Genomic DNA, 12,312 nt, shown 5'->3' on the forward strand with positions numbered 1-12,312 from the left:
AAACAAACGACCTAGGTACCAACAAATTATTCAAAATACTTGCTGATATTGTGAAACTGCTCTTCTGCTCTTTTTAAAAGGCAGATACAGATCAGAAATACATTCTGCTATTTTTTTTTTTTTGAGATTGTACTGGGTCCTCCCTGAATACATCTTGATTATCACTGTGTGAGGAGCTCCTTTTATATAACCCATGCTCCTCTAAGAGGTTTTAGGTTGAAATACCCCAAAAACTACTTTGTGCTTTTGAAAAAATCTCATCTTTCATTTCTGGTCTCCTGTGATGTCCAAAGAYGCAAAAGCTGTTCTGCAAAATTCAAGTCTGATTTCAGTGCAATCACTTCAAATAGACATTTCTGAGTGTGTTTTAAATTTTGTGAAGTTATTACAATAGGAATCAGGAAAATTTGCATACTAATTTATTATTATTATTATTATTATTATTTAAAGCCAGGAACTCTAAAGCTCAGTTAAACAAGGAGACAGGAACTGTTATAATTAAGGATTTTGTGCGCAGTCATACTAGATTTTAAAATATTCTGTAATAATGACTTTGCACTCATATTATTATTTGATCATCAACAATCTCTCAGATTATAGCATTCTGATCTTTAAAGTGGCACTCTTACTTTTATCTGAATTAAATAAACCTTATCCACACTTTTTTTTTTTTTTTTTTTGTAAAAGATGCTTCTRAATCAGGGAGGGTAGGAGGACAGAACTTGTGTTGTTACCAATCAAACTGAAGACAGACAGGATCTACATCTAAACTGCTTCCCAAATTATTATATGCCATCAGAGGTAATGTCTCTATGGAGGCTGTTTCATGACGTAGGTTTTAAATAAAAAACTTTGGATCTGCAGACCACCAAGCAGTCTGCAGCTGTGATGAGCAACAGTTTCACTGGTTTTCTCTTCTTTTTATGCACCAGGAATACCTGGCCTTTGCGCACAATACTAGGATGAAAAAGAGAGAAAACTTCTTGCCACTCTAGCCCCCTTCCTCCATTCATGTCTCCTATGRAGGTCTAGGCACGTACCAATCCACCTAAAACCCTTCAGGCACCTCATGGGCAAATAAGAGAGCCATGTTCCTTCATGCATTATAAAAACATATGCATTCATTTATCAGTAACAAACACAGCATTAAATTCAGAGAAGATTTTTGAAAGTTGCAGCTGACTTTCCAATGTAACAAGTTACATAGTGAATGTATTCCTCAGAGACCTTATTGCACTGCCCAGCAAACTGGAAGAACAGAAACTGTTCTATGACTTGGTGAACTTCCATGTTGTTTTTGCATCTAAGAACTGAATTAAAAGTTACTAAGTACTTTAATATAATACGTTAATTAAATACTTTAATGAACTGTTATTAAAATTAAATTACTATGGCCAAATCCCAGGTCTTTTAATTTAATAATTTTTGTTAAAGGTTTGACTAACGAGGGCAGTTTAAAGATACCTGGAACTGAAAGGCGCTYAAGACACTCAAGTAAATTAATTGTWACAAAAAATATTTTAAAACTATTTTTTCRTTTTCATGTTTGAGATCTTAATATTTCTCCTCATTTGTGTCCTTTTAAGCAGTAAAAATCTGGCCACTGGAGAAAAAGGAAATAGCAATACCTAGAACTGAGCAAAGTGCATCTGATGTCCAATCCTATCTCAAGCATCTTTATATCTTCTCACTAGCCTACAAAAAGTCTCTACTGAAGTGATTCACAGATCATAGCCTTCACCTTTTTTGCTTTGAGATTATAAATAAATTCCATTCAGAAAAAGTTATTCTGTCTTGGATAGGTAACTTTAAGAGTAGTTCAGCTGTAGAAGAAGGGATCTCCAACCCCACAGTATATTCTATGGGTATAATTTCATCAAGGARTCAAAGAATTTTGCCCCTATTGATTTACATTGCTCCAGCAGCACTGCTTATCTTGAAATTAGTTTTACTGCTCAGTCTGAAGCTGATTACTTAGCAGCAGTTGCCAAGTTGCAAAAAAAGTAACAAAGTCTAAAATGACAYAGATGGCTTTTCCCAGCCTTAAAGTTGCTCATTTTCCCAAGYTTAGTTACTGTTTAACAGCAGCTCCTCTTTGAGAATGCAGCCTTTAAAGCATTAGAACAGGTTAGTAGTAAGTTTTGAGAACACAGAAGTGTGGACTTTGCACTCAGTTGTACTGTTATGTCTTCAGCCACTCAAAAAACTTTAAAACCTATAACCTGAATTGACACCTTAATAGAGGGTGATCATTAACATTATCAGGGGTATTTTGGACACACAAAGGCGATTACCTCCTCAGGCTTCCTGTCTGTTCTCCTACTTGTGTCAAATTTCATTACCTATGTATTACTATATGTTAAATAGCATCGCACTTTAAACTGTGCTTTCATGTTGTATTTACAAAATACATTATATTCAGGGGAAATGAAAGTAGCACACAAAATGCGCAGGGAGAGTGGGYAGCAGGTACAGYTAAATATTATGTCATTATGTAGCCAAAATAATCATGTATTACTGCCTACTCAAACCTGTTGTGGAATGCCAGTAGTGTACTAAATTTGGTCTCAGAAAAATTCTGTAGCCACAAGTACGATACTAACATATGTAGTAAAAGAAAAAGGCATAGTCTAATTGCTCTGTGAATCAGAACCAATGCTTAAGTTACTCACTTAYCACTCTATCAAGGTTAGCCTGGATACTACCAACGCTGCCTCCCAACCCAATTACATATTATGTTGATCAAGTAATTAACCAACAACTCTGAAAAGCACAACTGTCAGAAACCATTCTAAAATCATCCTTTTGAAGCACTGCTCATCAGCTTCAGCCTGGAAACCTTTCAGTGTAGCACTAATACGAGGGGTGTATGTCCATGTATCTAGGCATACATCTGTACATTTAAGATTTTTGTTAAGATTTAATAAGAGYGCCTGTGAAGATTTTACATATCCTACTGTTTTTTAACAGGTTCATTCTCAACTGAGCTGTCACACAGGACTAAATAATGCTGAATTACTTAACCCAATCAGCAGCCTTTAAAAGTCTTTTTCTCTTCTCCCCTCCTCCACCCAAGTAATAATGCTACATACATTTTAAAAGGGAACAAAAGAAGCCCTGAAGGTACAATATGAAGGACCGAAGGCATGCTGAGTCTTTGGTCATTGGCATTATCAATTACCACTATTATGATCAAAGTCTGTGTTATTTACCCTGTAGGAGTCCTGATAACAGCACGCCCTGCAGATGGGATGATATCTCCAGTCAGCATCTTAAATGTTGTGCTTTTCCCAGCTCCATTTGTTCCCAGGAGTCCAAAGCACTAACCAGGAACAAAAGAGGGAACAAAAGTGAGAAATTGCTACCAATTTGCTACTCTGAAGGAAATATAAGCAATATTGATCCTTCAACAGTTTCTTCCCTTCTCATATTTCCCATCTGACGTCTGTAAGATACTATATATGGATAATTGTGTTAGCAAATTGCACACTTTCTTCCCTTTCCCATAGAAAATAAGTTTTCTAAAAGATTTTTTTTWAAAAAAATGTTGTTACTTCCTACATTTCTAAAAGTGACTTGTTTAGAGTTCTATCCCTCCACTTAAAATCTCGTCCAGTAACTAAATGCATGAATTATCATTACTATTAGTATCTTTGAGACTTGAACCCGAGGACCTCACATTCCTTTTGAGAACCCTGACCACCCCAGCCTACAGAAGCTGCTTCACTTTGTACAAGTGAACAAGCACTACATAGTCAGGAAAGACATTGACTCTGAATGGCTACTTCAGGACCCTGGTTGTGATCAACACGAAACATGTGCTTAATCTAGGACAGGACTTATATTTTAAAAAGATAAGTATTATAAAAGTTAGGAAGTACTATTTTCAGTCTTAATACTTGTTTTATGAACTTTCTTACTGATAAATAGATTTTAATCAGCAGTAACATCTGCTAGGTTATACTCTGGTTACCCAACAACTAACCTCTAGGTGGATGTAAACCCTCAATGTTTAGTTTTTCTTCCAGTTTGCTATCAGCAGCCAGGAAATGTATTTCCTTTTCCTATCAATCTATTTGAAATGAAAATCTCTATTCCTCAAATGCACTATCAGAAAAACCCCATACACTTATGAAGCTGGAAGAAAAAGAAAAAAAAGCAAATAAATCCTGTTCTGACATTTTAGGGATTACCATATTCAGTGCCAGATTTAGGCTTATTAAGAGAGTATATTAGTATATGATATATTAAAATATATTGGAATGATTTCAGTAGGGCAAATACAAGTTTGCCTTGGGCATAAATTCAGGATTCAGTCCACAGTTTGCAATTGAGCTAGATATTCTTAGTTTTGTCTTTTGGGCATTGAACTGCCATGCTACCCCCCCTCCTTTTTTTTTTAATGTTAGCTCATAAAATACTAAGTTGGTAAAAATAAACAAGAAAAAATTAAGACTCATACACCAGAACAGTCATTAAAAAAAAATAAACATATCAGTCACTGAATAGTTGCTTTTAAAACATCATCATAGTTTCTACTCTTTTTCAGCTATTGATTTTCAGAAATTACAGTTGAAAGTGTTCTGCTGCTATCTACAGAGCTTTGATTGCAGACATTCTGAACACATTTGAACAATTGTTCAAAATCAAACATTTTTTTGAAAGAAAAAATACCTCTCCCCTTGGTATTCCCAGGCTTATGCTTTCCACAGCCGCGTTCTTCCTACTGAAACCTCCGTAACACTTCCTGAGGTTGTACAGAAGAAGGATATCATTACCAGTTCTTCCACCAAAGAGTCGCTGCCGCTCCATTTCTACATCAGTATCTTCTGAAGTGTTGATCATGCTGCTACTTGAACATTGACCCCTAAAATAAATTACAACACATGCCACATGGCAAATTGGACATTGCTGTACTCTGGATAACTATGTTTTATTTCCCTGATTGTGATCCCTTAAAGCTCAGTGATCAAATCTCAACAGAATCCAAGGAAAAAAAAAATAACCATACACATTTTTTCTACAGTTTCCACTAATTTACACACCATGTTTATATTTCCCTCTCTCTAGACCACATCACTCCTCATAACAAATAGGAATGGTGACATTCGACCGATTTTAAACTCCACATCAAAGCAGTATTTAATTCAGAAAGGAAATAATGAGGAAGTTCTTTCAAAATGGAAGCATGGGAACATAGAAACATTTGGATGAAATAGCTTAAAATATCTAAATTAACTGATATAAGCCAATAATAAGGTCGTCTTAAGAAACAATCACTACCTTCTTTTGCAATACAAGTGTGTGTAAAGGCGAAAGACRTAAGTAAAACAGGTATCAACACAGAAAAACACTCTGGCTCATTTTCAATATGAAAGTATAATGATGCCATGATGCCACGCAACTTCCTGCTAGAAAAGCTGCAAGCACAAAGCAGTATCTCTATAAAAACTGCAACAATTTCCTGTGGAAAACAGGCTCGCAGCAGAAGGCRCACAGGATTTAATACAGTTGCCTAAATGAGGCGATCAGTGTCATTTATGAGTACCTACAGCATCTGAAGCATCCTCAGAGGGCTAGAAGTGACACAGGACATATAGGAGACCTCAGCCCTTCTGAACTGATAGCTTGAGGTCAGGGTACCTCAGCACATCTCAAGTGGTACCAGACACTTAGGTTTAGGCAATGTCATCCTGYCTAAATGAAAGGTGTAAATCCTAGAAAAGCTACATTCAGTTCAGAAAAGCACATAGCTTGAACAAAATGTGAACCTGTGTTCCTTCCCTCTGGTTTAAAGCAACATCAGACAGAGTGAACAGTCCCATGCTAGTCTGTGTTTTACAAATTCATACATGCAATAGACCTACCAGACACTGCAACGGGCTCATTGTATCACAAACCTGCCTGCAATCTCACAAAAAAAGAGTAGATGGCATAGCTTCTCTGATGGTTTCTAGAGTACTGTACTTTCCAGCCCTYCTTCTTCTACCTGATCCTAATGCATGCCTGTCATATCAAGGAATATTCAAGCTGTTTCATATGACCAAATATACACATACACTACTTGCATATGACTGGAAGCACAAGTATCAGATGTTTGGAGGCATCTGTTTTTAGTCACATTACAGATGCAGCTACAGAAATGTGACAAGGAAAATCCCTGAGGTCCTTCTGGAAAAGTGATGCCAAAGAGCAACACAGTAGATTTTTTTTTTCCTGTCAGACCAGGTGAGGCATAGAGGTTACCAGTCAGACTATACTGGGGGGGGGGGGAAGTGGTGAAAAGAAAAGCTTTCCTGGACAGCCCATTTTTTGGAATCAGAAATTTAAATTAAAGAAAATATAAAATATAAAAAATAATTCCATTAGATAAGACCACTGAATCTAGAGACAAACAATTTCAGAAAATTGCAGTTTAAAAGTTAATTGAATAAATTTCCATTCTTCCTCCTAATCTCTGTCTTTTGAAGTATTCTTTCTATGAATATAGGAATAAGAGTACAAAAATAAAAAGTGGTAACACATAACCTCATTAGAGGATCAAAGAATTCCATTATTTTCTGTCTTGGAGAAATTAAGTGTTCATTATCATAGAACACAAACAATAATATACTACACACCTTGTTTTCTGGAGGAGATCCCAATGAAGAAAAATCCGTAAAAGAAGAAGAACTGTTCCTTGTAGGGCCATTTCCACAAAAATCCATCCAAGGAAGTTCATCTCAAAAGGGCTYACATAAGAATCTATTCCAAAGCTGCTGGTCAGGTCAAACTTGATCTGATTATAGGAAAGTTCTATCAAACCTTGCCCTAAGCAGAATTGCGGGAATATAATAAATGCCCACTTGAGGATATCRTAGATGTTCTGAAAACGCTATATTAAAATTCAGCAAGAAAAGAGAGAGGGAAAAATTAGTTTTTTCAAACAGTATATTAAGCACACTTACAAAGCTAGTTACATCATTTGAATATTACTTTGAATTCTGTTTGAGTGCACTGATTTCAGCAGAGAACATTGAGAAATATTTTGGGACAAGGATCATCTCTTACTATATTTTTACAGCAATTTTTAAAACTATTTTTAGAGGGCCTAGAGCCATAGGATCCTGAGTTTAGTTAACATTCACATAACAGACATCTAGTTTATCTCAGCTATTAAACAGCAGTTACATGTAATATATAAAATGGTAAATATGCATTTCCAGCATAGTTAGCACAGAAAAGATGGTGCTAGAGRGAAAATAAGACACCTAAGTGGTTTTATATTCAGGACCTGGAATAGGCTAGATGCAACCACAACACCCATATTCAGCCTTGTATCTATTCCTGTCACAAGACCAGGAACATTACCAACACACTAGCAACGCTGATATGAAGCAGGAGAAACTACTCTATTCCTCTGCTAACCAGCAAATTGGTATCTGACAGGAATTATGTTGTACTCTACYATATAAAATGATTTGCAACAGAGAGGAAAATTGAACAAGCAAGGCCAAGTGTTTATTCCTCTGCTGTTAAAATTTTAATATTTAAATGCTATCCACTCAAAATCTCAATCTTAAACTCAACTCAGCATGAAATCTGCCTCCAAAGTTGAGTGACATTTAGCCCAGATTTGGCTTCAAACATCAAGTTGTTGACCTGGAATATGCACAGAAATGCAAACATACAGTCTGGATCTCTTTTCCATCAGCTTACTTAACTACCATTATGAATAATGGTAATTATGTACATGGAGTGAGAATGCATATTACTATTCATACAGGRYATCACAGATCCTAGGAATAAGCAGCTTATCTCTTATGTCAATATTATTCAAACACATTTCACAATGCATATAATCTATTCAATGGACCAGAACATCTCCTATTATGTGCAAATTACAACTTAATGGTCTGGAAAAGTGTCAAAGTTTCAATTAAAGCTGCTTTTCTCCATTATTAGAGTTCTCTTCCGTTATTAGAGTTCAGAGTCTTTTGTTTGTTTGTTTTGTTTTGATATGAACATCTTAGAATTCTATACTTAAACACGRTAACAAACAATACAGTATACATAGGGACGGAAAAGTCAAGAATGTTTAAAATACATGAGTTCTTCWGTTGGAAAAAGTCTTGTTTGTGTGTATGTGCACATCTACCTATCTATATGTACATATGCACACACACATGCAGGTCTGTGTGCACATATATACCTCTCACGACTAATGTAAAGCAAAAAAATTTTTTTTTACTGACCTGCACTTTAGAAATTATAGCTAGCAAACGAGGTAAGAGCGTCACTAGCGTGGTGCAAAGGCCGAATACAAAGTTTAAGGAGATGTAAGAAATAAAAGCCACATCTGAACTTGAGAAGAATCTGGATACAAGATACATCCATGGCAAAGTTGCATATCTGAAACATTAAAAAAAAAAAAAAAAAAAAAAAAAAAAAAAAAAAAAAAAAAAAAAAAAAAAAAAAAAAAAAAAAAAAAAAAAAAAAAAGGAATAAGTTATGGGGGGAGGGGAGGGGTTTGGCAGCCAAAAAAACAAACAAAAAAGATCAACACTTCGCATGCACCCTGACAGTTAGCAAAACCAATTACTCTCTGTTATTAAGATATGCAAGCCTTTCCACCAGCTGAGAAGGGAGAATAAATTTGCAATATATTTTCTTGACAAACTTACCTTCTGATGCTGCAGATATATCCTTATGAGCTGCCCTATAATGGGCAGACATGATCCATTTTTATGAACTGCCTATGTTTACTTTCACTGTTCAGAGAGCTCACAACTCTAATTCTTAAACGATTGCAAAAATCATGCAACTGTCTTACACAGAGACACAGTTAAAAAGTTAAAATCATTGTATTTGAAATCCAGACCATAGATGCTGAGCAATCATTTATTGCAACCATAAATCCTTGAACTGATAYTGCAGTCAGTGATATCTGAGAACTCAAATATGTCAGAAAAAAATCACCTTAGCATTATTAAGTATTACAGTAGGTTACCAGATTACAGTAGAGTATTAGCCATAAAATGAGTCCATAGTTACCACATAGCACAATGGTAATATGACAGCAGGTTCCTAGCTACACCGTCTTCTGTGCAAATGTTTAAAGGAGTAGGGAAGTAATCCTGAGCTCAGGCATACCAGCTGATGCCAATCCAAAACAGAGAAGTCATATTTTGTATTAAGAACAGTGAGACAGTCCATCTGGCTTAAAAATAGCCCGGACAATTAGATGAGTATGAATGTCATGTAAAAGAAATTCATTTTCCATTCAACACAGTGCCAGACATATCTACGTGAAAACCAACAGCATAAAGACTGCAAGGAGCACAGGTATAAGTGCACACTGAGGCATGACCATAAATATATATGTATATTTTTAATACTAACATATGTATGCATAATTATTTTGATAATAAGCTCAATGCCAGAGTAACTAGCCAAAAATCTGTGACTTCAGTTCTTCAGCATATTAAACAGTAGTTTAGACTGTGAGCCATAGAAGTCCCTTTTAAGCTCAGTATTTTGTACTTTARTATTTTCACCTGAGAACACCAAAACATGTTACTTTAGGAAACAAACTTTTCCAGCTGTGAAGCAACAGTGATGCTATCTTCAGTTTATAGCAACATAAAGATTGAGTGACTTGGTTAGGATCTCAAAGGAAGATTGTAATGCTGTTGCAGATATTTTTTTAGGATCCTGTTGACAGCCTTAATCACACAATATTTTCTTTCCTTCATGCACATACTGAAATCACAGTTCTAAATTTTGCTCTGAATTACTGTAGTGTAAATAAAATACATTACTTTTGAAAATAGAGCTTAGGAGAGAGAGAGAGATGATTTAAAGTGCTGTTACTGCAACATATATGWAAGGAAAAGTTAACTTGTTCATTTACAGCTGCTAAAAAGTGAGTAATAATTTTCAAATACGTAGGACTAAAGTTGTATCTGCCAGTCAAGCCTACATTCCTATCCTAACTCTTTCTTCCTGACTGCAAATCAGCTTCAAATTTAGCTATAATTTGTTATTTTGTGAGCAACAGTGATAGAGCATATTGGACAAAAGTGCTTAAAATGTAGCATTATAAAACACTTCTGCTACTACTAAAAGGAAAATAAATGCAATTTAGTTATGAGACCATAACGTTTCTAAAGCATTAGTAAATCTACTTTAAACTAATACACTAGGAACTTGTTGATTAATCCTTCAAACACACATCCTTCTGTCAYATGGTTTATAGAAAAATTATAGAATATATCCAGCTATTGAGTTTCCAAAAAAAGAGCTGCTGAATGCATGAAAYCTTCAAAGTAGTTTCAAGAAGAGAATAGGTAAATTTTTAAAAGTATTTGTCTGAAATTATTTCTTGGATGGGACATGCCCTGACCTTAGAGACGGTCCCTTTCTAGGCTCTTTCCCCATGATTCCCTAATGAGCACAGTTGTATTCCATCATCTAAGCCTCTTACTCTGAGGATATGCAATCTCACCTATGAAGACAGCAAACATTAGTTGCTTGAGATAAGGAAGAGAATTCTTCTTCCAAATGCTTATCCATTAATTATTCATTTTCAGCATTTCTCACACCCTCTTGGACTGCGCACAGTAAGAYCATTAGTTTGACTGAGCACAAGGCACACTCATTTAGAGAAACTAGTCCTCTTTTAACAAGTTATTTTAATTTTTTATAACTTTTTTTCACATAAAACCAAAGTGAGAGATGAGATGGGAGGACTTTTCCTATCTCACAGTATCARTTGAAGACAATTCTTCAACCAGTCCAGAGCTCCAGGTTGGCTGGTCTTCATATTGGAAAGGTAAGTTCCCGGAGCTTTGTCAAATTACAGAATTACAGAAAATGTGTAGAATGTAATAAAAGTCATATCTTCAGTTTTTGATGCTATTCTCCACAGCTAACCAGCTAAATCCTGGCCTGACTATGCTATTATTTTACTACCCTTTTGGAAGATAACTTACACTCAATTTCTAACAGTAAATGATTGTTATACAGCCTGAGTATTTCCTTGAGACATTTCCAGCACTTTGCTTATAAGTCTCCTTCCCCTTTCCCTGTGGAACTTTCAACCTCATGTTTCAACTTGTTTTTTCACTATCTTTTGCTGAATCATAATCATTTCCAAAGACAGAAAATCATGCAYCCAGCAGCAGGTGCAAACAAAGCCTAAAGATTTTTGTTTGTTTCTTATAAGCTATAATGCCATAGTAACATTTCCAATCACATACCCAAAGAGTATCAGCAGGAGAACAGTGGCTGCCAAGTTCTCTCGGAAAGTGAAGGCTGATAGCTGGAAGGCAGTAATAACACCAACACACAGGGTGACTGGAACCATGTAAAACAGCTAGAAACACAAGGAAAAGGGGCACTTAGTCAGTGAGYATCACTTATTGGTCTTACTCAGTTAGTATAGAAGGGGTTTACACTTTAACATTTTCATATTTGCAGTATAATTACCCTATGAATTAAGAAGAATTATGCAGAAGAGCACTGACRTTTCATAGTTCATAGTGGCTGTGAAACTGCCCCCATTACACACAGATGTACACATGTAACTGACTGACAAAATAAATCCAAATATAGAATATTTTCCTCAGTTCCATTTCTACTGACCTTTCTAACACATCCGTTTAACAAGCTAACTCTTCCAGATAATGGGTCCATATGGGACTGTCGCTCTAAAGCCCCAAASTATACTATGAATACATAGGCTAGGACCCAGGAGCAGTACTTTTCAACGATTTGTGCTTCTGCTATAGGAGAATATTAAGGATACAGTTTCAAAAGAGACTTTAATGACAGACAATGCATGCAGATGAAGCAAATGACAACTTCTAATAGGAACAAAGTATTTAGAAGAGACATAGCCACCAGGCAACAGGGTTAACATTTGAGTAATAGTCTCCCAATATAATATTAGCAAACTAATTAGTAGTGGGGGATGCKATTGGTATAGGGGATTCATATCCAAGCACTCAGGAGAGCTGGGTTCTGCTTTCATCTAACAGCTGCATGATATGAAAGTCCTGCTCTCGGCTCCTTTCTCACTGTCTACCTGCTTCGTGTATTAAAAMCGAGCTCTATGGGGCTGTGACTTTCTGTGCGAGACGCAACATCTAACTTTCTCCTAATGTAAAAAGTAACAAATGACTATTAATCAAGGTCTGTCTAATATTCAGAGTATAAAAAAACAGTATTCTAACTGCTAAAATCAGATTTTCATACTGAAGCACAACGCAAACATCCTCAGACTTAAACCAGAGAGCATTACTTCTTTGTCAATATGAAAAGTCTTTTTTT

General features: G+C 35.7%; 1 protein-coding gene across 1 annotated transcript in view; it reads right to left on the bottom strand.

Moving 5' to 3' along the window:
- The window catches only part of ABCA13 (ATP binding cassette subfamily A member 13), a 202,159-nt gene that overhangs the window by 36,188 nt on the left and 153,659 nt on the right, over positions 1-12,312 (bottom strand). Inside the window, exons 50-55 of the mRNA XM_085305455.1 lie at positions 11,241-11,356; positions 8,235-8,391; positions 6,621-6,874; positions 4,675-4,867; positions 3,213-3,322; positions 2,295-2,297 (exon numbers count right to left, since the gene is read on the bottom strand). Coding sequence (XP_085161581.1) covers positions 2,295-2,297; positions 3,213-3,322; positions 4,675-4,867; positions 6,621-6,874; positions 8,235-8,391; positions 11,241-11,356 — 833 coding nt within the window. The remainder of the gene's footprint in view (positions 1-2,294; positions 2,298-3,212; positions 3,323-4,674; positions 4,868-6,620; positions 6,875-8,234; positions 8,392-11,240; positions 11,357-12,312) is intronic.

The sequence above is a fragment of the Rhea americana genome, unplaced genomic scaffold, assembly GCF_003343005.1.
Source record: "Rhea americana isolate MKP2758 unplaced genomic scaffold, rheAme1 scaffold_220, whole genome shotgun sequence".
NCBI lineage: Eukaryota > Metazoa > Chordata > Aves > Rheiformes > Rheidae > Rhea > Rhea americana.